Source organism: Lagenorhynchus albirostris, chromosome 7 (genome assembly GCF_949774975.1).
Source record: "Lagenorhynchus albirostris chromosome 7, mLagAlb1.1, whole genome shotgun sequence".
Taxonomy (NCBI): domain Eukaryota; kingdom Metazoa; phylum Chordata; class Mammalia; order Artiodactyla; family Delphinidae; genus Lagenorhynchus; species Lagenorhynchus albirostris.
Window position 1 is genome coordinate 58,365,708 of NC_083101.1, and position 26,222 is coordinate 58,391,929.

The 26,222-nt window shown below is 38.5% G+C and overlaps 1 protein-coding gene across 1 annotated transcript in view; it reads right to left on the minus strand.

Annotated features, from left to right (window-relative positions):
• PTPRD (protein tyrosine phosphatase receptor type D) overlaps window positions 1–26,222 on the minus strand; it is a 523,277-nt gene that overhangs the window by 44,889 nt on the left and 452,166 nt on the right. Inside the window, exons 26-28 of the mRNA XM_060153475.1 lie at window positions 12,875–13,050; window positions 709–828; window positions 40–194 (exon numbers count right to left, since the gene is read on the minus strand). Of these exons, the coding sequence (XP_060009458.1) occupies window positions 40–194; window positions 709–828; window positions 12,875–13,050 (451 nt within the window). The remainder of the gene's footprint in view (window positions 1–39; window positions 195–708; window positions 829–12,874; window positions 13,051–26,222) is intronic.

The window sequence follows — 26,222 nt, forward strand, 5'->3', positions numbered from 1 at the left end:
CCTTCTGACTGTGAGAAAAATGCTCTCAGAGGTTCTTACCTGCAGTGCACAACCATCGGACCTGCATCGGGAGGGTTACAGGTTTTGACTCTCCGTAAGAAAGCTAGAAAAGGTGTTGGGTGCTCTGGAACACCGTGATCAGGCCAGGCGGTGAACTGGAATTGTCTTACTTCTCTCTTCTCACTTGAACCATTCTGTGAAGTAGGAACACTGGCTGAAATTCTGTGTTCCTACCCTCAGGTTGTAATGATGAATAATAACATGCAAGAGGTAACACAAACATGTACTATCTTAATTCCTTCCCCCACCCTATATCCTTTGGGAAGACACACTCTGGAGTTATAAACCTCAAGCAATTTGTAAATGACAAATATTTGCTCAGGAAGACAAAATTCCTAGGTGAGAAGCATTCATTTTTCAGGTTTAACTATCAAGAGCACTCCTGTTACATTTTACAGAAAGAACTAGTTCTTCTTCACCTATTCTTCATTTGCTGAGACTTTCATTCAGAGCAAGAGTTCCATATTTACTGATACATCTCCAGACAAGGAGAAAAACTGCTGAGCGATAGTGGAAGAATTATTTCATTCTTCATTGTTGCCAGTAGAATCAAGATTTAAGCAAAGCCCTGAGATATTCGATTTTTCAAAAGAAGCTTTCTTTAAATAATGGAAAGGGGAAAGGGAGGGAAAAAAATAAAAAGCAAACCTTGTAAAGTGCAAACGTTCGAACACAATACGTGGCCAGCTCCACGGTATCTAGCAGCGTCACTTGGACAAGCCCATGGGTTTCTGTGCCTCTACTGGGCCAATACTGGTCACACTTCACCTAGAAGAAACAAGTGACACATTCAGGGCAGATCCTCATCAATTTCTCTATTAGTTTTACTTTGAGTTGCTGTTGAAGGAAAACAGCTTTTCCGCATTTCGTTTTATGTTAATCTTTTTCTGGCGTGCATTCTTGTTATCCCAATATATGTAAATTGCTGCTCTGATGCCAATGTAAACCACATTTTTCAAACTGGTAGGAATACTAAGCAGTAACAGATTCAATTTTCCTGGAGAGAAATAAATTGCAGATTGTCACTGAGTAAAATAAGGAGAGAGGTATTTGAAACTTCAGAGTACTTGAAAAGAAAACACAAATTTGTCTGAGATAGACATTAAGAATCATTTCAGAAAGGTTACACTTAGGCACTTAAATGACATGGTGAGATAGTTAAGGTTTAAAAGGCACAACCTATTTCATCTTGAGCTATCACCATCTCCAAATATGCTTGTTTAAAGAAAAGGAGAAATAATTTGTAAATCTATCGAAGTATAACAGACAACATGGAATTTTTTAATGTAAGATAAATGGTATGTGTATCAAAACCAAATTAAATCTGTAAAGTCTAGGGGGAAAAGAGCTGTCTGTTCTTTAAAAAGTCTCAGAGGGTCACACGCTAGCAGTGGCAAAGTGTAAATACTTAAAAATCCATTCATTTCAGATGAATAATCTACAATTATTATGTGGAGTTGAACAACAAAAGCGCATAAAAAGTTTTCAACCCAATTAGTTCAACATTCAACAAAGAATAATTCCAAGTCTGCAGTAAGCCTCAAATTTACTGAATGTGTCCTTTGGGCATTAAAAAGAGTAATGAAAAATAGCAAAGACATCACTGTATTTTCTAGTAAGACCATAGATCAAAATATATTTACCCTTTCTATATCACATTAAAAGAAAAAAAAATGGGAGTATTTCTTAATTGAAGCCAATTCTGTTTTATATTTCTGTCATATGTTCTAAGTTAAAAATAACACAAGGGAAAGACAGTTCTTTAAGGAGAATATTGATGTAGCAAGACCAGGGTTGGGTACCTCTATATGTCCTCTGGCCATCCATTAAAACCCAAGTCGCATCTGGACAAACTTAGCAAAGGCTACTACCCTAATAGAGCCAACACTACTTAAGTAGCCATAATTCAGATGGAAAAAAAATCACATAAATTAAGTCAAAGGCTCCGTTTTAAACCATGAAATAGATGTCAAGTTGATGTCTCGCTGCAAAAGACAAAAGAAACCTTGGAGGCCTCTTATCGCAGCATTGAAGGGATGCCAGCAACGTACTGAGTTCAGGAAGCAAGAGAGAAACTCAAACTCATTATTTAACAGTTTCAGCTGGACATCAACCCTTTCAAATCAAAACCAGCAGGTCAAATCCCACGAGGACAAACACCGCTATGGCGGGCAAATTAATGCAACAAAATGAACTAGAAGGTCAGTACAGTGTACGGAACCCAATTCAATGTTACTATGTTTCAAAGCTGGGAATTGGTTATCCTCAGACCTTTTGGTGAGGTAAGGAAAAGGAAAAGAAGAACCATAAGCCAGCCTTTATGTGACCTCTGGAAAAATGACCCCATTATTGAGTGACTTTCCATCTACAAATCCACTCCATACCTAAGATGTAGGAAAACTTAAATTTATACTAATTATTCTCATACTTCTAGTAATAAGTTTGAGAACTGCAACTATTTTTGGCTTAGACTCTGACGTCTTTAGGAAAAAAAATTACCACAAAACATTACTATAAGGAGTAAATATTATGAACATTTTTAGCTAAAAGAATAAAACAAAAGTTCTTGTACTCATTTTAAATAATGTACTGTAACCTTACTCTTGACTAAAAGAAATCCTCTAAAATGTTTTAAGTGCAACTGTAGAAACTAGGAGCCATTTTTTAAGAAGCCAATATATTTAAACATTGCCGTTTTCTCTCAGGAAATATTTCGCAAGGGGAGTTTATGAAAAAATAAACGTTCTAATGCCTGCACACATGCACACATACAGTCTCAGCAGTGGGATTAGAAGCGCTCCCTGAGCTATCTGAACAGCTACAGCGACACATTCTTCCCTTCAGTAGCGAGGACCCCGGCCCTTCTTCACTCCACCTCGTTCTCTGAGTAGCCTGCAGAGGTTTCACCCAAGTTCTCAGGGCTAAATTTAAAGGCTTGGACTTACTGACAAATACTCCTTTAAGCCTTTCGTTTTTAGCCGTACACTAAACAAATAATTTCTGATTTTAATGTTAGAGAGAGCGAGTCAGAAGTCTAGTGAGGAAAAAATTTAAAAGGATGCGGGAAAATAATAGAAGTTATTTCTTTCTAATCAGTTATGCAAATGAACTAGCTCCATTCTCCTCTCTTGAGATGTTTTTTTTTACCATAACCACTCCCCTCCCCCACCATTTTTTTCCTGGGAGAAAAACCTCAGAAGGTATTTCTAGAGAGTTCCTACTTGTTAGGCTTCATTCGTAGAGCTGAGTGTGAGAACTGAGACGTGTAGGATGCTCCCCTTTGGGTATATAGAACGAGAAGGCCAGAGCTAGTGAGTAAAAATACTGATTTCTGTCTTTTCTTATGTGATTCTGAAGTGACTACAAGAGGCCTTCAGGACTGATTCATGGAAGGTCAGGCAGTCTCACTGGCTGGCTAGTAAGCTGCTTCTCTATTTCCAGGATCAAAGCCTTGTGGCCTCTTCTATAAAATGGGAATGATTATCTCCAGCATGACAGGGCTATTGTAAGGCTCAGAAATCTTGCACCTGAAACTCTGAACCCAATGGCCAACACAAATAGGTATCCAATGGGAATAGTTGTTATTAACTATTAAGTAGACTATGTTCTCAATTTTTTTGTGGTGGTTGTTATAAACATTCTGAATGGGAAAAAATGAATATGTTATTAATCCCAGCAGATATGTATTTAGGATGTTCTAGATGGACGGTAAAGTGTGAGTGGCTATGGGGACGGTCGTAGTGAAAAACACAGTCCTGCCCCCAATCCATCAGGCTTACTGACTAAATATGGAGGTGTGTTTACATTTCCTGTTTTTTCAAGTAGGTAGTTGTGAGATTGCAAACAACTCCCTTAATGCACCTGGACCCCAGTCTGCTGTGAGAAGAGAATGTACTAGACTCTGAGGTAGAAAAGGAGAGGAACAGAACTCACTACCCAGGCTGTGGTTTAGAAACATTGCCCAGTAACTCTACTTGAGGCCTAAACTGAATGAGACAGTTCAGATTCCTGGCTGAATTTGGGGGAGATTTTTTTTTTTTCGCGGTACGTGGGCCTCTCACTGTTGTGGCCTCTCCCGTTGCGGAGCACAGGCTCCGGACGCGCAGGCTCAGCGGCCATGGCTCACGAGCCCAGCCGCTCCGCGGCATGTGGGATCTTCCCAGACCAGGGCATGAACCCACGTCCCCTGCATCGGCAGGCAGACTCTCAACCACTGCGCCACCAGGGAAGCCCTATCTTGTAGGATTTGATCCAGCAGGTCTGCTGACTGTGCTTAGGGGGAAATGCTCTCCTTCTAGTTCCATTTTTACTTCCACATGGCTTATCTTGGACATGGCCTGGCACGTCATGAGCACTCAACACGTGCAAGCCAACTTTATAATCAACTATACTGTGGTCTAGGTTGGCTTATTTTTAAATAGCCTAAAACTTTATGAAAACAAAAGCTCCTCATTTCAATTTAACAAAGCCTTATTGAGCATGGCAGCATGGCGAAGCATCAGAATTCTAAATGCAACAAACCAATACCTCCAAAGGGTCCCAGCATCACTGAACCAAAATGCATTTGCCACATGTTATTTGGAAAAGCTTGCCTAGGGCCAGGTTATTTAACCAAGGAAGGATTTAGAATGGACAATAAATGATACCTGGAAAACCATAACTATTGTTGAGAATGGCTGGAAATCAGTATTTAGTACATTTGGGCAGAGGATTCTTCTATAAGGAGTGGCCAGTATGTTAACATTAGATAATGCAAATCAGGGTGAATATAGGGAAAAAGGAAATGTTAACACACAACTATCAACACATTTAATAAGGGAGGATATAATGAAAGTTTCAGATAAATATTAGGATATATTTTAGTGGACACAAGAATTACATGCTGAACTGTTTTTTCCAAAATAAGGAGATATCATCTCAATGATTCTCTTCTCTTGCAGTAATAGTGTCATTCTCTCCACTGAACCAATATCAATATTTAGCCATATCTATTTTCAAACGGCAAAACTACCTAGTTTGTGTATTTCCCCTTTTCATTTTCTCTTTGCAGACCACTATTTAGAGGAGAATCAAGGGCAGTGGAATACTTGAAATGAGAGTGAAATTAAAGCATTTGACTACCAGCCTAAATAGCTTTTCATAAATAAAACCATAAAGTTGAAAAATATTATTCTCTAAGTAAACCAAATTATACATTATAAAACTGCTTATCAGTTCATTGAACTGTTCAAACACTTTCTCATACTATTTATTAATAACTATTTATTATATTTATATATATATTTATTTATTAAATAAATTATAATTATAAATAAATTATAATTATATATAATTATAAATTATAATTATAAATTATAAATAAATTATAATTAATAAATATATTTATTATATTTATCATAACTATTTATTAATTTAAAAACCTGATATTCCCTTTTGTTTGATGTATGCTATGGACTGAATATTTGTGTCCCCTCAAAATTCATTGAAATCTAATCCCCTATGTGATGGTATTAGGAGGTGGGGCCTTTTTTTTTTTTTTTTTTTTTGCAGTATGCGGGCCTCTCACTGTTGTGGCCTCTCCTGTTGCGGAGCACAGGCTCTGGACCTGCAGGCTCAACGGCCATGGCTCACGGGCCCAGCCGCTCCGTGGCATGCGGGATCCCCCCGGACCGGGGCACGAACCTGCGTCCCCTGCATCGGTAGGCGGACCCCCAACCACTGCGCCACCAGGGAAGCCCCTAGGAGGTGAGGCCTTTGCTAGGTGATAGGTCATGAGGGTGGAGCCCTCAGAGAATGGGATTAGTGCTGTATAAAAGCTCTGTCACCCCTCCATCACATGAGGATACAACAAGACAGTTTTCTATGAACTAGGAAGCGGCACCTGGATCTTAAACTTCCCAGTCTCCAGAATTGTGAGAAATGAGCTTCTGTTGTTTATAACCCATCCAGTCTAGAGCATTCTCTCACTGTAGCCCGAACAGAATAAGACAACGCGTCTGCCAGGGGTTAACAGAGGGAGCTGCACTGAACTTTCCAATGATTTCTCCCATTATATCTCCAGTGTCTAGCACTTTGTTGTAGCCAGAGGAAAATTGTGTGAAATGGCTCTCTTTCACGTCCAGAGAGCACTTGGCTATCAACCCTTCCCTCATGGTTTGGGTCTGTGGAGTCTGCCCCTCAGCCCCAATCACTCCTGGCAGTGGCTGGGTGCTCCATGCAGCCTTACTGGCACCTCTGCATCTGTCTTTGTCTGCCTAGTGGCTGCCTGTGGTCCAGCAATGCTCCAGTGTCACTGCCACTGAGAAATATCATTAGATGACAAAGTTTCAATAAAAAGATAATGTTTGTATACCAGCCAGTACTGATACATTTCAATATTTTAACACCCAGTAGAACTATACTGGTGCATACGAGCTGAATATCTGCCTTGCCTGGGCATAGAAATTAATCCACACTTCTCAAAATCTTAGAAGTGACAGTCCAGCCTGGGAGTGCTGTAAACATGAATGTGGAGAATAAGAGGGGCTTTGCACAATGTCACTGGGAGCACAGCTGCATCTCCCCCACCCAGTCCAGCTCAGTCCTTGGGCTGTGTTGCTTAATTCACTTCAATAGGAATGTTTTGAGCCAGAATCTGTAGACTGCCATTCTAAATAGAGGAGGAGGGATGGACAAAGAAGGCAGAAAATCCAGGAAGCGAACAAACAGTTAAGAAATTGGTGGGATTCTTTCTCTTTTATCTGACACTGTGTCTGTTGACAAGAGAAAACCAAAAGTGTGGAACTTGCCAGATAAGGACCCAAACATCCTTTAGGTTGCCAACATGAGTATCATTCTTTTTGTTGCCAGTGTCCTATATACATTAAGTATCCACCACTTTTCAAAAACAATCCCATACATCAGGCAGACTTCAAAGGCAGTGTTTGCACTGCCGTCCCTACAGTTGCTTAAGGAAAAAGCAGTTTCTGTTGCCCTAGATAGGCAGTGCTTTAGGCTGCAGTTTGAGAAATTAAATGTTCAAGGCCTTTGGCACTTCCAGTTCTATTTGGAAAAGGATACAGACCTGGCATTTGGAAAGCATTTGCTCTCCATTAAACTTACCGAACCTTGACAAACCAGAGGGGCCAAGAATTAGTCTGCCACTGGCCAAGGCTGGGCCTTCCAAAACCGATAACGGCAATGAAAACAATAACACTGCCATTTATAATCTTCAGCGGGATTCTGCCAACTTTTAACCCCAAAGGACCTCATAATCTGAAAAGAATCTCAAGATTCGTTTTACAGAAAAACAAGAAAACGTTTGATCAAAATCTCCTTTTTTGCCCAGAATTGCCTTCAGCCACAGAAGCAAGTGTGACTATGTCTCCAGCTCACTGTCACTCTCTGTTGGGGTAAATTTACCATGGTGACATTCGAGGAATGGAGAAGACATAGGAAGAGTGAGTGATCTTTAGGTCAGAAGTGCTCTACTGGCCAAGCATCAAGTTTAACTCCCTAAACTATTACCATAGTGTAGTTAATGCCAACCTGGTCCCTTTGGGCTTGACAGCATCTAACCTCCATTCATTAGTACAAACAACCATATTTACTGGAGCAGGGATTTTCCTGTTCCTGGCCTAAGGTAAGTCATGATGCACAGAACATTGGATCTGCTCTAGCAATGGATGCCATCAACTGGGTTGTCTGGTTCTCTACTTGGGAACAGAAGATGGGATTTAGAGAGTTGGGAAACAAGTATAGACTTCTTCACTTCTAATTCTATGCTTTTACCACTAATCAGTGTGGTCCACGTTGGATGACAGTTCAAATCATGTCCCATTTTTTTGGGTGTCAAAATTTCACTCCCATCCTTGACATTTATAGCACTAAGTACCACCACAATAATCGCTCTTTAAGTGAATCAACTCCCACTATAAAACTTGCAAGACATGAAGCAACAATAAGTGTCAACTATGGGAACTGACTGAAGGCAGGCTGGGAAGACAAGTGAAAGCCAACTATCCCTTAACCTCGGTGAAGCCATTTCACCCTCTAACACTACTCAAGGCTGCTCAAGAATTTGTCAGCCGTAGGTGTACACGTTCCCTCTGTCTTGTATACCTCGAGATGGGGAACAAAGTTGAAGAGAAACAGCAAAAAGCAGACAGATAAAGGGAAAAAAAAAAAAAAGTGAACAATCACCCACTAAATAATAGAGCTTCCTGGACCAGGAATCACCTTGGCAAATCCTACCTCAGAGACTCCAATTCTTCAAGTGAGGCTTGCCAACCATGTGTCCCAGTTGCCCACAAATAACACCCTTGGAGTGGAAATCCCAGCTGTATACATTTTGCTCTCCTACCGGTGCTTCATTTTTTCCGAACTTTTTCTTCCCTCCATGTGGTTGCCCAAACCAATTCATGTGCTTATTGGCATGTTATGAAACATGGAAACAATTAGAGACCACATTCTGGGGCAGAAGGATGACTCGCTGCAGAATCAATGAACTCTGCAGAACTTGAGAGGATTTGGCAAAAAAGATGGAAACTGTGGAATAAAACCCACTAACCGTACCTCATGTCACACAGTATACAAGGCTTTAAACTGATCTGTGCCTTTTCAGGCAGCAATCAAACTTTACCTTCAAAATCTCTAGTTTCTAGCTTTATATATATATATATATATATATATATATATATATATATATATTCATTCTAATGAAACTCAAAGAAAATATTCAACTTACACATTTTCTCTTCAGGGTTGATAAGTGGTGAACGTACAACCATGGAAATAGTCTCCTGATTTAAGTTTGGGATTCCTTCAAGGCCACATTTGAGGGAGAGTGATGGCATTTGAAAAATCAAAGAACTTAAGTTTTCAAATGGCCACCTTAAGCCCTAAGCCATACCTCACACTTGTAAAGGGCTTCTTTAGCCCTCCAAATGCTAAAAATGGTCAATTCTCTAACTAAAGACCAATGAAATGTCTAACACATGCTAATGAACCCAGTATCCTTTTGCTTGAGTGAACTATTCTAACTCAGCAAAGGTTACAAGCCCTGCTGCTGTATCAACCACAGAGAGATGGTGAGGGTGAGCCTTGGTACAGAAGAGGGTGGAAAACACAGGAGGTAGGTTTTAAAGGGAGAGTTCCCTAGCATCACCAAATAAAAAAGAATGAGGAAGGAGAATGAAAAAACGAACCAGAAGGAAATGTGGTATCAAGAATATATTATATTTAGTGATAATTATTACTACATGTAACTTCTGTTGACATTACTCACTATTTTCATACTGTATTCTTCAAGATATGTGAAAGTAGCAGCCAGAATGTTCTATTGTGGTCTTTTTGTAGACTGATTAACACATTCCCTGTGTCAGGGTCTCCATTCGGGAGACTCTGTCAAAGGCAAGTGCAGAAGAACCCCATGTTCTGAGCTACACTCTCCTCTTGACTAGGATGCATGGTTGTGCCATCCTGGGGACAGTGGGCACATTTCGCCATGTGCAGTGACTCTAAGTTTGGTTAGGATTCATTGTCAACCATAGAGAAACAAACTCATTTCATTTGGGAACAAAAATTGAATTATTTGGAAGCCAGCTTTAGGGGAGACTGAAGTTATAATGGTAAAGCCTCCAACTTCTCTATCTCAACCAAAAAATAATAGTGTAGACTCACTGAGCCACCGTGTCACACTCCTTGTCTCAGGCAATACTCAGAATAACCATAACCCTTTCACGTAATCGAAAAAGGAGAAAGGAGGCTTTGAGGGGTCCCGCAGCTTGCCCAATGTCTCATAGCTAGTATGCACTAAAGTCGGGATCTAAACACAGACATTTGACCGCAAGGCACCCCTACCTGGAACTATGTCAGGTAGCTTCCGCTAGTGGTGGTGTCCCCAGGGAGTTCTGTGTAATATCATGCTATCTTCTCTTCCCTTTCCTTTTCCTTTCTCTTTCCCACTCCAGTTAACAGGTATTCCTGCCTACTTGTAATACACAGAAATGTTTACGCACACACACACACACACACACACACACACACACACACAAACACACACACACACACCTCTTTTTTTCAACAAGCCAAGGGGATGAATATTATTTCAGGAACCTGAGCCTTCATCCAAATAATGAAATTTCAAGCTTCAGCCCTTGGAGAGGTTATTTGTGTAGACTACCTGGACCTCCTCTCTTTATAAGAGGGACTACAGGCTGTTTCTAAGTAAAGCCAGGCTAGTTCCTATGTCTACTTTGAATTTGGCTGTTGGGAATTGAGTCCCCAGGTCAGCCCACATAACTCACAAAGTTCCCCAGGTATGGAGCTGTATATTTCAGCAACAACTAACCACACTGTTTTTATAGCAAAATTTAATCTATGTTCTTGTTTTGAGAATCCAGGAATGCTTTCCGCTTCCTCCCTGGGACTTCGGTGGAAACAGCAAGTGGACAGGGGAAAGGTGGAGTGGAGGATGTGAGGCAGGAAGATGAAGACAGGGTGAGATAATTTGAAGGACCAGGGCTTTGTTAGCTCTCTCTAGGGCATTTGGTCCCTTATTCTCAAGTGTTCTAGACTGGAGAACAAATGCCTTTTGGGGCCTTGGGGATCAGGGTTCATTTGTATGATTAGGTTGATGATGGTTGAGATTTCTAAATATTGGCTTATGCACGTCGTCATAAGTTTGGGTATAGGCTGAACCACCGCAGAATAAAAATCACAAGACAGCACTTTACTTGGCCTCCTCAGGTCATTTAACAAAGGAGAAAGGTAACTTGCAAGAGCAAAGAGTAATTAATGAAGAGAGCAAACAGAGGCTCATTTAGTAACTTCCAAATAAGTTTCTCTGTCTGAGGTGGGAAAAAAAGGTAGCCTGCAACATAAAGATAAACTGTAGGTATTTAAGTCACAATGCCTTCTGCCAAGAATTGCTCATTACCATCAGATGTTGCACTGGCAGTGGGGCCAGTTAGAACTAATTTTATTATTAGAAGCAATTAGGGAGAAAAGGGGCAGAATTCCATTCGGTTATTTCAAAACAAGTTTCTGTGCATGGCTTAATGAAGGCCTGCAGTGTCAAGATAAAAATGTGTGTTTTACTGAAAACAGCTTTTGCAAATGACTGCTTGTTACCAGCCAGTATCTCCAGGCAGAACAGTCCGAGTAGCTTGGATTTACATGTGTGCTGTAATATAACAGTTCAGCTGTCTCCGCTTCACAGAAGTGTTAACAGACAGTACGGCCTGGTGGGTAAGTACAGATGTTGTGGAGACAGACTGTCTTCAGTTCCTCACTCTGACCTTGGTAACTGAATGAGCTTAGGTGACCTTCTGGAATGTCCTGGCCTTACTCATATATAAAGTGGAAATCACAGAAGTGTTTATCTCATGGGTTGTTGTAAAATATCAATGTATCCAATACATGTTAGGCATTGTTAGAATGATTAACGATTATATCCAATAATTATTTGGGCGGGGGATTGTTTTTAAAGCAAGGGCTTGCTAGATAGGGGTTACCCTGAGTACAAGTCAATAATGGATCTATTTACATCCATTTTGAATGGCATTTGCATGTAAAGTATAACACAGAGACGTCTTCGCAGCCATCGAAGTTTTTATCTAAATTCTTTTCAGACAACATTTCAATATTTCTGTAGAATTCACATTTTGAAAAGACCTGATTGCTTTTTAGGTTTGCTAAACAAGTTGTGTACTATATCTATTGATTTCCCAGCTTTAAGGTAACAGCTGGGACTTTTTATATTTTCCTAAGTCTGAGCTTTTCCCTTATGAATCTCCTGAGCAGCTTCCTACTCCTCTCTCATATACATACTGGGGCTAAGAGAAACTGCCATGTATTGAGCTTAGGAGAACATTGAAAAAATCTCAACTGTCACACAACAAATGGGGAGCTGGGCTTTGGCTTCCGTCTAAATATCCTTTTTGATAGTACTGTGACCCCAGTGAACGAGCCCTCTACCAGTGGTTTCAAACTCTGCCCCGAAGGCCCCACACAGTGAGAGTATGCGCTGTCTTCAGTGATCTGTCAGAGACTTACTTGTTCCTTAAATTCTCAAGGTTACAGATTGATTTTCATCAGATGGCTACGATATTCACTTGGCATATTCACTTGGGAATATGGCATCCTGCTTACCCATTATGTTCTACTTTTGCAAATCAAGAGCATTTAACTAATGTGCCATGCTCCATAATATTGGACCCATATGATGAATAAAACTCCTTTCTTGGACCTTACCAAGCAATGACTCCATTATTAAAATCTATTCATTCTGGAGAAGGCTAAACTAACAAAATGCCCTCTACACATTTATGTGTTTTCTCAGCAGTGTATTAACCAACATCATTTTTTTGGCTGCCCTGACTTAATTTATGCTAATTTGAATAATTTTTAAAAAGAGCCTCTTTCACAGAATTTTAGATTTTACACCGCAGATTATGAGAAAGAAAAAGTTGAAAATATTGGGAAGTACATATGGTGAGATTCTCCCCCATAGTCTGTGTGTTCTTGTTCAATGTGGATTTTACAAAGATGTCCAAGTTAATATTTATTTTTTCTAACCAAGTTGTCTACTTCTTTGAGTGCTGTTTTTTTCTTTTAGCGATCACACACATCATAACATGAGAGAATTTCCTTTTTGAAAGATGCAAAAGAATGTTAAAGAATGGTTTAATCTAAGCTGTTGATGCTCATTCACAATTAGTGTCTATTACAAAGTCAAAGCTTAAAGACACGTTAGATTCTGATCAGAATAAAATATGCAATGCAGGAACTGAGGGAAGATTTTGAAAGGGAGAAGGTAGATATTCATCCTTACCCTGGATCGTTCTTCTAGTTTTGTCATCATAACAACTGTGGCACTCCGTTGTTCCCATATCATTCTCCAAAAGTCCCCAAATGTTTCGGGGAGAGATCCCTGTGTTGCAATATAGGCATTTTGTTTCCTATAGCCATCTATGTAGTTGGCATTCACATAGTCACTTCCTGGGATTCCTGTAAAACAAGGAGTGTTATTCAATGAGGTGAACATATCACAAGAGGAAACAGCCTGGGACATGCCCTAATGACAATGTTATATTAAGAGGAGTCACACTATATTAAAGTTTGGGTTTTAAACAAGATCAAAAATAGGTCTTATTGGGACCATTACGTTAGAGTAATGCAACGTCTGTATTTATCATGTGACAAAGTGGACTCCAAAGAAAGAAAAACACAACCAATTGTCCATAGAATGCCTCTTCTCTCACACGCTGTCTGTTTTTTCCATTGCATCAGAAAAATATAGCTTGCAAAGGAGGATAAACAATTATCTGGTCACTTTCCTCACTCATTCTCTTCTTCGTTTCCAGACAAAAACCAACTAAAATAATGCCTGAGCCTGTAAATGCAATATAGGGTGGAACATGTCATAACAGTGAAAAATGCTTTCCAGATTTAGCTAAGAGGAAACTCATATATAAACTCTTTTAATCCTCACAACAACTCTGTGAAGTTCTGTCATGATCTTCCTTTCACAGAGGTGGAAACCGAGGTGCACAGAGCTTGCTGACGCTGGTGGAGTCTGGTTTAATTATAGGCAGGCAGTCTGCTACATCTGTGTCTTAACCTCTGTAGGGTACTGCTTCTCGTTTAAACCTCAACGGGTTGTTGTATCACATGAAATCTCTCCTTGGATTATGACAACTGCCTCCTAATTGGTTGTTCCGCTTCTGCTTTGTCCTTTGCAGTCTGTTCTCTATCTAGTATGAGAGCAATTTTTAAAAATATATTTCAGACGCTGTAATGTCTCTTCTTCAAAGCCAACAATGGCTTCCCCTTATACTTTAAATAAAATCCAAACTCTCAACAATCGCTACACTCTGGCTAAACTCTGTACTAAACAATGGCTACACTCTGTACCTCTCCAGACTAAACAATGGCTAAACTCTGTACTTCTCCAGACTCATCTTGTCCCACTCACCTCCTCGCTTTCTAAACTCTAGATGCTGGCCTGCTTCTAGATGCTGACTTTGTTAGAAAACATTGCTAGCTTAGTACCCTCCCACATCCTACAACACTCTCTGCCTCGTTCCCATCGGAAAACACTCAGCCTCCATCTCAGAAGGCCTGCCCTTGATACCCTGGGACCTAAGAACCCTCTTGGCAACTCTTTATGTGACTTATTACACATTGAAATTACATATTTAGTTGTTTGTTAACTTGCTTATTGCTTGTTTTATGTGCCTCTAGACCACATCTTTTTATTCACCTTTGCTATCCCTAGTGACAAAAAGAACAAATTTTGTGCTTCCGTTCCAACATTTAATAAGTAGCACCGCTGTAATGTAATACAGATATTCTGATTAAAAGTCTAATTTTCGTTCAGCACAACAGCTTTAAAAGGGGTATAGGGGTGAAGTTTGAGTTTCTTTCAAGAAGAGTGGCTGGAATGATTAAGGAAATCAAAGCTATTCCTTATGAGAAAGGAATATATATTATAACCTGGCAAAAAGATAGGGGTTGGAGATAAGAGCTGCCCATAAGTGTCTGAAGAGAGGTTGAAGTTTACTATGTTGAGACCCAAGTCTTTCAGTTCTGAAGGATGTAACTACAGAGAGATGAATTTCATCTCCAGTATAATAAAAGTCAGAATCAGAAAGGGGATAGATTTCCTCCAGAGGTAATGAGTTGCCTATCCCTGAAGGGGAACAAACACTTTACAGGGAGGTAGCAATAGAACCTGTACATGGTCCCTTCTTACTCTGGGAAAATATTAGTCTTGGATTTATTAAAAAAAAAAAAAAAGAATATTTTCTTTATAATGGAACATATGTTCCCAAGCTAAGATTACTCTATTTCACTGATTGCCACTTGCAATTACTTTGACTGCTTTTCTGATTCCAGTTGTAAAACTGATCCTCTCAAGAAAAAATAATGAAAGTCAGATGGAAACTGCTGGGCTCCAAGATGAACACATGGATATGGAATACCACCAGCATTAGTGAAAAGCCTTTTGAGCAAAAACTGAAATGCACGGTTGGTTGTAACATTATTCATCTATTATAGCTACTCAAGAAGCAGTTGGGGTTCTGGCAGCCCTTTGTTGATAAAGATCCTATTCCTCCCTGACACCAAATTACTGTAGATTCAGAGGACAGTTTAAATAAAGTCCTCAGGTTACAACCACTGGGGAAGCACGCACATCTACATGTCCACAGGATTTGGTTCTGAGCCACCAATGAGTCTATATTATAATACAGGAAAAGCCCACTTTAAATAATTTAATTTAGCAGTTAACATTAAAGAATTGATAGAAAGAATTCTGGCTAAGAGCCTCACTCCGCTACCAAAATACAGAAAACTTTTTTCCAAGAAAACTCAAAAATGGAGAAATCTGGTTTAATGACTCAGAAAATGCATCAGCTGGGCACTATGCCATTTTTCTCTCATCAAGGATGATAACAAATGTGTCTGAACAACACATCTGAGGACAGAGGAGGTGGGTGTGAGACTCATATCTAAAGGAGGGGAATCAGAACTATCCTATACTCTTGCATAAATTTTAATCAGTTATTATGTAATGAATTGGTTTTTGACATATTGCTCAAGTTTGAACAATAAGTCGTTATATTTTAGGGGGAATAGGTTGATACTGAATAATGGTTGCATTTTCCAGGGATAAAAATACAAAAATTCTGCCTGAAAACTATTAGGCACCTGGGATCCATACTGTATCACCAAATACTTTAAGAATTTGGGACTTGATATTCTGGAAAGAAGAGAATTGAAAACAATAATTCAATACCTAGGAGAGCTAATTGTTAGGCTCAAATTTATATCCTGAAAATAGTGTGAGGCTCCTCTTCTATTTTGACACTTGTCTGTAAGGAGGTAGTACCTGGAATAAAAGCCTCCTGGCAAATCCCTTTACACACTCTGGCAAAAAGACACTTCCAGTGAGTTCTCTCATATGTCTTTTGCAATGTGGAGATGTGAGAGATGGCTATGTTCTCTAGAAGCTCTAAGGCCTAATGTGTCCTATATTCATACAACCCAACATAACAAGCTGTGTAGAAAGAGGAATGAGAAAAGATCTGAGAAATGGTGGTGGCTTGCCCTTCTAAGAAATATTAACCCCATATCAGAATCTGAAATTAAAGAGCAGTGTATTTCAAGTAGATGGGACCTCAATTTTCAATGCGATATATTTAGAACAAATTTTCAATCAATCCCAATGAAAAAAAAAATACTATGCTGGCTTTCCACTAATGCGACACTAATCAGCATGCAGTACTGATCCAAGAGAAGTGTGTGAGAATTCATTGAATTCTTCTGGGGCTATGATGAATAGAAATCTAAGTTAAAATGCAGAACTGAAAGAATACAGGATTACTATAAATTAGCTGATTCCTTTTATTTCTTGGAGTCAAGGAGACTTTTGTCCAAAACTATGGTAATGGTGTGCCTTGCCTTTTTTTTTTTTTTTCTGAGGGGCAGGAGTTATTAAAATAACAAGAGCATAAAAAACATGTCTGAAGCTCATCATAGGCAAAATCTTAGGATTGGCCCTGCTGTAGGATTGTCTCTTGGACAGTTGGTCTTAATGTCATTGTCCAAGAGAAACAGCTTAGATCTAAAACTTGCTCTTCCTAGGCATCCGTGGCTTTACTTCATTTATAAAAGTAAGTTTTCATGATTTCCTATGTATTGTTTCATGTGTATTCTCCAATTAATAAGTCACGTAAACAGTTCCAACACCAATAATAATTGTTTATCATTCTAATCTTATAAGTGAGAATACTGAGGCTAGATCTTGACTTTATATCGTACCCCACAATATTCCCCATTCCTGTGTTATAGTCTATTTCATCAGTTAATGGACTGTTATTTCTTGTGGTGCTTAAAATTATTACTTACATGCTTTATACTGGGTCTTTGTGTTTTGGGCAAACTAAGAGCTATAAAACTCAAGGCTTTAACAGATATTGTGATGAGGTGAATGACTGGCAGAACTGGGCTTCTGTGTTCTTCATGCACAGCGAGCCATAGCAAACAGCTATTCAAACAGGGATGGGTCAGGTTTAGGCTTTCATTTTATTCACTGGGAATTGCCAGTTACAGCTTTCAGTGGAAAACTTAGCCTGGACATGAAGTTTGGGCTCCCCTGTTTTTCTGTCTGAAAAACTTTGAGAATTTATCATGAGTTCAACATGCCGGGGTAATGCCATTTTGCTTCATTTAAGCATGGGATTAACACTTTAGGGCTTCATAATAATGTTCCCCTGTGTGTTTGAATAGTAACAAAAGGAGAGGAATCCTCGGAAAGATAAAGCTACTAGGTTTGAAAGAATATTCGTGATGAATAATTAACTCATACTGAGAAATGCTTTAAAACCTCGAAAGCATGTTGAAATGTCAAAGAATACACTATCTGAGCTGTTTTGTCATGCCTGGGTTAAAATAAGTTTTTATTTCCCCTTGTTAATTTTATGAGAACTAATTGGGTCATGTGGGTCCAGTTAAAAAAAAATAAACAACTCACTTTGCATTAGCTTTTTCAGGTCAGCAGATAATTTGATTTGAAAAGATTTCTCTTGTCGAGAGGTGTTTAGAATTATAAAAATTTAATAATGAAGGCCTTAGCTCTGATGTTAAGTGAAAAAAGCAGGACCCAAAATAGTACATGAATTATTTTATTGATGTGAAATTAAGTAATCATAAGGGGTAAGTGTGTACTTTTGTGTCACCCCACACTGGAGGGTAAGTCATATGTGCCTCTTGGAACAATACTAAGCACATGCTAAGGCTTTAGAGAAATTGACCGGGAAACCAGAACTCCAGTCTAGGGCAGCATGCTGGGAGGTTGCTGTTTGACATTTGGGCAGTCCGTTCAACTTGTCCAGACCTATGACTGCTTATCTGCTAAACAAGGTGCGTTGGACAAATTGATTCCCTCAAGTCCCTTTGAGTTCTAAAATAAGATGTCTCTCTGTGGTATTCTTAACCTTCTTGGATTCAGAAATCTCTGTGAAGATTTTAAGATAAATAGAGGCTTTGTGGCTCTCAGATTAGGTAGGAACATGCTCTGATGATCGTTCAAGCTGATTCCTATTGCTTCTACCTCTGATGGGCTGAGATGAGATTTTTTTGGTGTGACTGATACTTCAAATCTTGATTAGAACCTGGTGGGATAAACAAATAAACAAATTCAAAAACAAGAGGAGGGGGTAGGACTAGGCTAGTACGCAGTCTATTCAGAAAAAGCAGCTTTCCTTGAATTGTGGAGGCGAGAATCAGTAAGAGGCAGCATCAGAGGGAAGGGAGAATGCCATCCAGGGCTCCAGAAGACAAACTACTACAGCATTACAGAGCTGGAGATAGACCTCCAGTTCACTGGCTGACTCTGTTCCAACTTACAGTGTGGCATCAAAACTCCAGCACTTTTGTTTCCTTTCACTCTGCAAGTGCTTTGTGAAGTTTGTGTCAAAAAGAAATTGTTTTTTTAGTAAGCCAGTTTATTCCCTGTTGTAAGATGGAAGTACTCGGGATCCACTAGAGCACAAAAGCTATCTTTTATTTAGTAAATAACATCTCCACCACTTCAATACACAAATAAAAAGAAAAACTCCAACAACAATGAATTTCCAGTTAAGACCTAGATTGTAATTTTTACAACCCACAATGCAGAAAAAACTGTTGGCTTTGTTTGCTGGCACTGGCAAAACTAGAGAACAGAAAAGAGAAAAATGAAATCCAATAATAACTTACTAGAAAATTTATTTGATTTCAAGGGACCCAGGCCTTCTTTCTCCTTCACTTACACCATGGCAGCCACCCACAGCTGCATCAGAACTAGCAAAATGAAGGATTCTCTTCGCAACATACCAGAAAAAACTAACGCTTCTTGCAAAGGCACAGTGTATTATCTGCTAAAGTTTCCCCGGATGTGACTGCAGTTTGGCAAATGACCCTCCATGTTTCTACCGTATGTAGGACAATTTGTTTTAGAAGTGTGCGTTGCTCTGTGGGCACTGCAGCTCATCACCACATGAGTTAATGGAAGGGATACCTTTCAAAGAGCTTGTGAACCCAGCCTCCATCCTCTCGATGTTCTCCGTCCTCTGCTCTCTGGTTTTCTATTCCTCAGCATTGCTGAGGAGGCTGGGTTATGGGAGCGGCGATTGGATTGTCTTTGAATGCATTCTAAGATTAGCTACACGTGTTGGGGACTTATCAGCACTTCTGACAGAGGGAACTGATTTCTGGTTAGGGGGCCCTTTGCCCTGAAATATAAAGCAGACTTTGGGCCACTGAAGCATGCCTTTTCAGCCAAGTCACAGAGTTTTGGTCTACTTAGCTTATGTTAATAAGGATGCAGTTATTATAGGGCTTTATTCAGCAATGAAGTAGTCAAAATGAAATGCAGAGTATGACGACAGGAGCTCTGTCTGTAGGAAACTCTCAGAGCCCCAGTCCCCTCATATATATATCCTAAAATACAAGCAGCACTTTCATAACCTCCTTACCCAAAACCCCTGTGAGAGTCAAATGAGTCAATGCATTTGAAATATCTAAACTACCAGTGGATGCTAGTTATTCTTATGATCGATGTGATAAACAGAAATGAAATAAGGCTAGTCATTCCTAAATACTCTACTGACAAAAAGTAATTCTAAATCTGGAAGGCCCCTTCCTAATTCCTATATTAAAAAAAATAAACGGAGAGGACAAAAGTAATTATTTTTTAACTTCCCAACCATGTACAACCTGTGCCTATATTCTAAAAACAGAGCCATTCCGCAGATGACTTAGGTTTCTCTGCAGCATCAGAGTAATGAATTGTAGATTCATTAGCACAATCTGCATAGATGTACAGTACAAATGAAAAGAAAATCCCAATAACTGAACTAAAGAAAATGGAGATAAAAAGAAACTCATAGAGCTTTCTGAGTTACTCTTTGATTAGCTTCCTGGGAACAAGAGTAAAGGAAAAAACCAACACAACTAGCCATCCCTTAAAAATGCTTTTTCTCTTTTCTAGGTAAGAAGCACCACAGGTGCAGGCTGAGGTAGGAGCTGGGGAATAACAGATCCCCACACCACTTGCTCTGCTGCATGCAGGAGAGAGATGCCATTTAAATAGAGAGTGGCATGGACATATATACACTACCGAACGTAAAATAGATAGCTAGTGGGAAGCAGCCGCATAGCACAGGGAGATCAGCTTGGTGCTTTGTGACCACCTAGAGGGGTGGGAGGGAGGAAGACGCAAGAGGGAAGAGATATGGGAACATATGTATATGTATAGCTGATTCACTTTGTTATAAAGCAGAAACTAACACACCATTGTAAAGCAATTATACTCCAATTACGATGTTAAAAAAAAAAGAATTAACTTGAAAACTGAAAATGTTAGAGAAATTGAGCTAACTCAGCGCTTGATGTTCTGAACAATGTGAGAAAAATGAACTCAACCAATAATGGGATGAGATTTAGCCTTGTTTTTTTGGTTTTTTTTTTTAAGATGAGGCATGTGTTCTAACCAACTTCCTTCAGTAGTTTAAATAGAATTTCAAGAGCAAAATAAAACAAACAACAGGTGCCCCCAGATTAGTCATTAGTGTCTGGGATTGGGGGAGAGAGGAAAGAGAAAGAGAGAGAATGAGAGAATGAACCAAGAGGGAGGAAAAGGAATCATATTTATTGAGTCAATGTGGGAAATATCATGACAGCTATTCTTTACTGAGGAAAACAATTTTAATTCTTTAATGTTAGTGCTTCATATGGAACATTTATATTCACTATAATATAATTAAACGCTTATTAGAAAATGTTGGCTAGATGGTATTAACTGATATTCCTGTGTTTGTTTTTACTTATTGAAAATATATCAGGTTATTAGATATGGCCTGTTAAAAAAAAAAGATAACTCACAGCATGGATAAGATGTGAAACTGGAGAATGTTACCATGTGCTGACCGCTGTGTTAAACAAATCGGTAGAGATTTACCTTTCAACACTATACAGAAGCTAAGACAGGACTTAAACATAGAGCACAAGTGTAGTGGCAGATGGTGAACTGATAGTACAGGGGAATATCAGTAGTTTCTTCTCTTTACTTTTTAAATTTAGATTTATCTTAGGGGCAGTGATTCCGTGAGCTGCTTCCTCATTTTAAAGGGGCTAAATTGCGCATCTCACAGATAATGAAGTTGTTGTAACATCATCTATATTATTTACAGTTGGAGTTGTCTTGAGTTGCTCCTATTATATAAATCAAACAGCAGATGATACATTTTGGATTTCCATTTAAAAGAACACATTCTTCCTCTTGTTGAAATCTGTAACGCTATTATAGGTCTCATTTCCATGTATCAAGCACCAATATTTTCTTTTGCTTCACAGAGTGCTGCAAATATATGCAGCTTTCTCATTTGGATATTATTAATTTTCCCATAGATCATATACAAAAGAAATTCCATCTGTGGATAAAAGGATCTATCAATAGTAGTAACAAAATTCATAACAGCAATGATAACTTTAATAGTTCCCAATATTTATTAGGCATTTTCTTTGTGCCAAACACTCATCTAAAGGCTTTACATGCATTAATTCATTAAATCCTCCTAATAATTCTAGGAAGTAGGTATTACTATTAATTCTATTGCACAGATGAGGAAACCAAGGCACAGTAACTTGTCCAAACAATCTCTTCAGAAGCAAGATGATTTAATAGGAAAGTAGTTCTTGAAAAATACACAGGCCCTTGTAGGAAGGTACCTCTTCATTATAGAGATGAAGTGAATAAACATATTTATGGTTTGAAACTAAATATATTCCCCCCAAACTAGAAAAAAATAAAACACACCCATATTTTACTAAGCTGCCTTTATCAGATTAACAAGCACTGGTGTTAAAAAATGCATACGGCATGAAGCGCTTTATTCTTTGTCATTTCTAACTCTTTTAGATAAAACCATTTAAACCTGGCGCAGTAGGAGAGACACACACCAGCCAGTAATTCTATTTGAGTAAACCCTCTGGATTAAATGTGTGGGTTTTTTTTTTTCCCCTCAAAAGAGTAATCTCTTAATGTCCAAGATTTAATATTTATCTATGATCCCTGGATTTAGAATCAACCTTCAGAATTTTCGGAATAGCAGGAAGGATCTTATACATTCTCATTTTAGGAAGAACCAGAACAAAAGACACAAAGTCAGGGGCCCTTAAACTGGAGAATGGGCTTGCAAAGAGATTGTATGTCTGTGGACTCTATGATATTAGTATGCAGATAAAGTGTGTAGGTGCCTTTTCTTTGCAAGTGGGATTTAAAATGTTCATCAGATTCTCAGAAGGAACAAGCTCCCCCCAAAGGGTTAACTGAACTAAGTTACATGCCCAAGGTCACATAGCTGCTAAAACTGGGATTTAGTTTCTGTCTTCTTATTTCGTATTCTTCCTAAGATACCTCAAAAAGTAATATTAAACAAATAAAAAAAAATCCACCAGAAAGCCAGTTATATATCGCTTATTCTTTGGAAAAATTCACTTTGACGGAAGTCTAAGAACACAGTTGAAGACCTCTGGCTCTAAGATTTCTATCATAAGTGTTTCACAATGTATATTTCAAAATTCCTAGACAGTCATCCCAGCCAAAAAGGCAGTTTTTGAATTAGGTTGATATGTATAGGCTCGGCCAGTATGATTCAAAGGTGGCTACAGTCTTAAGTGACCTATTGGAGAGGAGAGGCTTCTTGAGTCCAACTGACTCATGTGAAAATTTTGGCTCTGCCAGTAACTAGCTAATGATTATAAACAAGTTACTTGACTTTTTAAAGTTTAACAGTTTCCTTGTCTATTAAATTGGATGATAACAACTAGCTTTTGAGGTTGTTCTGAACACTATAAATAACAACTATACATGATTTTATACACTGTGTATAAAAATCTATGACATGATGCCCAACACATGGTAAATACCAAGACAGTCATGTCTATCATAACGTCTTGTCTTTGTTGTTGAATTTAAAAGGAGGGTTTTAAATTTTGCTCTATATTTAGGCCTGGCCAATGATTTTAAGAAATTCCATGTCAACATGACTTTTAAAGTGAAATGTTAATTATAATCCTACTAATAGAAATGTAGTACTGGCAGCAGTGAAGAGTAATTCTATTTTACAAAGAAAACAAAACAAAACTTTTTTTATCTAGGACTGTAATAGTTAGATTGAATTTTTGATAGTTACAAGGCAGTACAATTAATAATCTACCACTAATTGATATTCCTGAGTTTAAAAGAAGTTGAAGATACATAAAAAGATATTTGCGCTAAGTAGATCACCTGTGAGGGACAGATGTAACGTTCTGCAATTGTAGGACTCTGATGCATTTGGGTCACTGATGATTCCCCCTTTTGTGTCACTGCCTCAGAAAAGTTAGGCCATAAAGAGGGAAATGAAATATTTAATGTGAAGTTTGTGTTATCCATGATACCAAATGATAAAATGGACTTTTTAGGTAAAAAGGCAAGGCTGGGTGTTCGGAACCATGCTAAGCTACTTAGTTACAGTCACATTCTGTATCAGTAGGAGAGCAGTGTGAGTGATGTGGGCCTATGGAAGCCTGGATTGAGGAATCAGAGGAGCTCAATTCTAATTTAAGCTATATTAATTGTTCACCTTTTACACTGAGAGAGTCAGGGCTGATTCTCTGTTTGAGCTCCAGTTTTCTCATCTCTAAACATGGATACCTATCTGTATCAAAATATTTATAGTGTTGCTTCATCAGACTGTTGTGAGTACAGTAAATAAGATAGCTGATATGAAAACTACATAGAGCTAACTCGTATTAGAGAACTCAAAAGTAAAAGATATTAGCACTGGGGAAACTGATACTCAGAGAAGTCAAGGTTCCATTAACTACTTAGTGACAGAGCTGTGACCCAAACTTGCTTTTCATCTTTTGGTTTGTCCATTTCTCTTTTTGTACTTTAATAAAAGTATACTTTCCGGACAACTTTGGCATCTATAAGATTAAGCATATTATTTTATTCACATACAAATATTAGTTTCCATTTAGTCTTCTTTGACAACATTTATCTTAAATCATTAAAATAAATCCCATCACCCCTTTTTTTCAGGAATTACTATTCTCTCTTAAGAACTGCTTAAACATGTTGGGATCCCAACAGTAACTGCATTGGTCAAAAATTCAATTGTATTTTCATACTGCTTACTCTCTAATTCAACAATTGTGAACATTTTGTAATTAGGACTCTCTTGAATTTATTCTGCATTTTCCCCAGCATACATAAAATAATTGTCATTCGGAAACACGTCATGAAGTATCACTATTTTCAAGGGGTTCAGTAAGCACGTTGGTGCCCATACACAATTCCTGATTCTTTTAAGTTTTTCCCTTGTCATCTTTCAGTGGAAGTATGTTAAAAGTTTTGCTCTATTAAACCAAGATAAAGACAACACGAGTCACTGTGGCAACACCCAGTTTTTTCTTTAATGTCATCAGATCACTCTGCAAAGTAATATGAAGAGAGCGATCAGAACCACTGAGAGAAGGACAACAACAAAAACGCCCCAAATAAAACACTTAACCACAGTCATGTACGTTATCACCACGGGTAGAACCCAAAACAAGCACGTTACATTTTATAAATTGTGCATGAAGTCACTTAACATTTTAATATACTTTAAAAATCTGGCTCTGTGTTATCAAAGCTCCCTTTATAGGAGAAGCCTCAGTTAGTGCTTCTGTGGTTCCAGTTGCTGGTATTTTTTCTGTGCTTAAGATATAGGATGATTGCTTTTCCCCTTAAATATCTGCTGGCTAGGGCTTAGTCAAAGATAAAATGCTGTTCATGGTTGTAATCTAGATTAAAGCTCTCTGTATAGCCCATAAACTTCAATTAAATGCTTCTAACCTTTTGCATAACACTTAAAATTGAAAAACTTTTAGTTTCTAGGTCATCTCTAGATTTAGGGTGTATTTGTGGGCACAGAGCTATAAAAAGGCAGGTTTTAGTGTGATTCAACTGCTTTGGCTCTTATACTGTAAAAATAGCATAGGAATGAAATGTACATAGTTTCCAACTATCATAATAAAGGTACAAGGAGGAACATTCTTTGTCCTTCGACATACTTTACTGTTAAGATGGTGGAAAATAACAGGTTAAGGAAAATAATGACAAAGCAGGGAAAAGTACACGGAAGTGGTAGTACCGAATGACCTAATTCTGAGTGGAAACGATGCTACAATACAGCAAAGGCAGAATGACAAGTTCTCTAGCCAAGATCATGCCAACTGGGTTCTCAATTTACATTCACTTATTTTATTTTTATAATTTACCTTGCTTCACTAATGACAAAAAAGATTTCTCTCCTCTATGTGTGACTTGGTTTAGTTTCTTATTTACTATGGATACGATTTAAGAGACTTCAGACAAGAAATTGCTACTATAGTTTTTTACATTTTAAGATGGGAGATAGGTAAAATGTAAACCCTATATGCTAATCATCCACATATACCATTTACAGTTTTTAAACAGGACCTCAAAAGAAGCAACTACCTATTTGACACTATCCTGCTTGAACTAGCATTGGGGGAACTCTGATGAAACTGATCAATTTTTTCAATATGGAAAAAAGTTAACTCCTGAACACCTAGCATCTTTAATTGGCTCAAAAAGGGATCAAGCCATTTTCCAACATCAAAAGTAAAATCGATTGTGAGAATTTTACAAAATATATCTATGCCACATAATACCATTTTGAGAAACGGGGACTGAGGCATGGACTTGCTCAAATGCCACAAGGTCGTTCTTATTCCTCCAAAAGTGGAATTCAATGTGTTGTTGCCTTTGGTGCTGACTGGGAAAGCTTCTAAGCAGAGTCTCACTTTCAAATTAACTTTGGATACTAGGGAGGCAGGTAGGACTTGGTCAGAGTTATGAGATAAAGTGGTGGTCATCATAGATTTCGGAAGCAGAAAAAAGGGACAGGTACTTGAACAGCTATAGATGAAAATGTTTCAACTGTTAAGGTACTAAAAAGGTCTGGGACTGAAGCTGGTATTATTTAATGTTTTATAAAACATCTGGAAGAGGGTAAGCAGTGACCTTTCAAGTATGAAAAAGCCACAGAGCTCTTCTGAATGCCAGTGAGGATGAATGT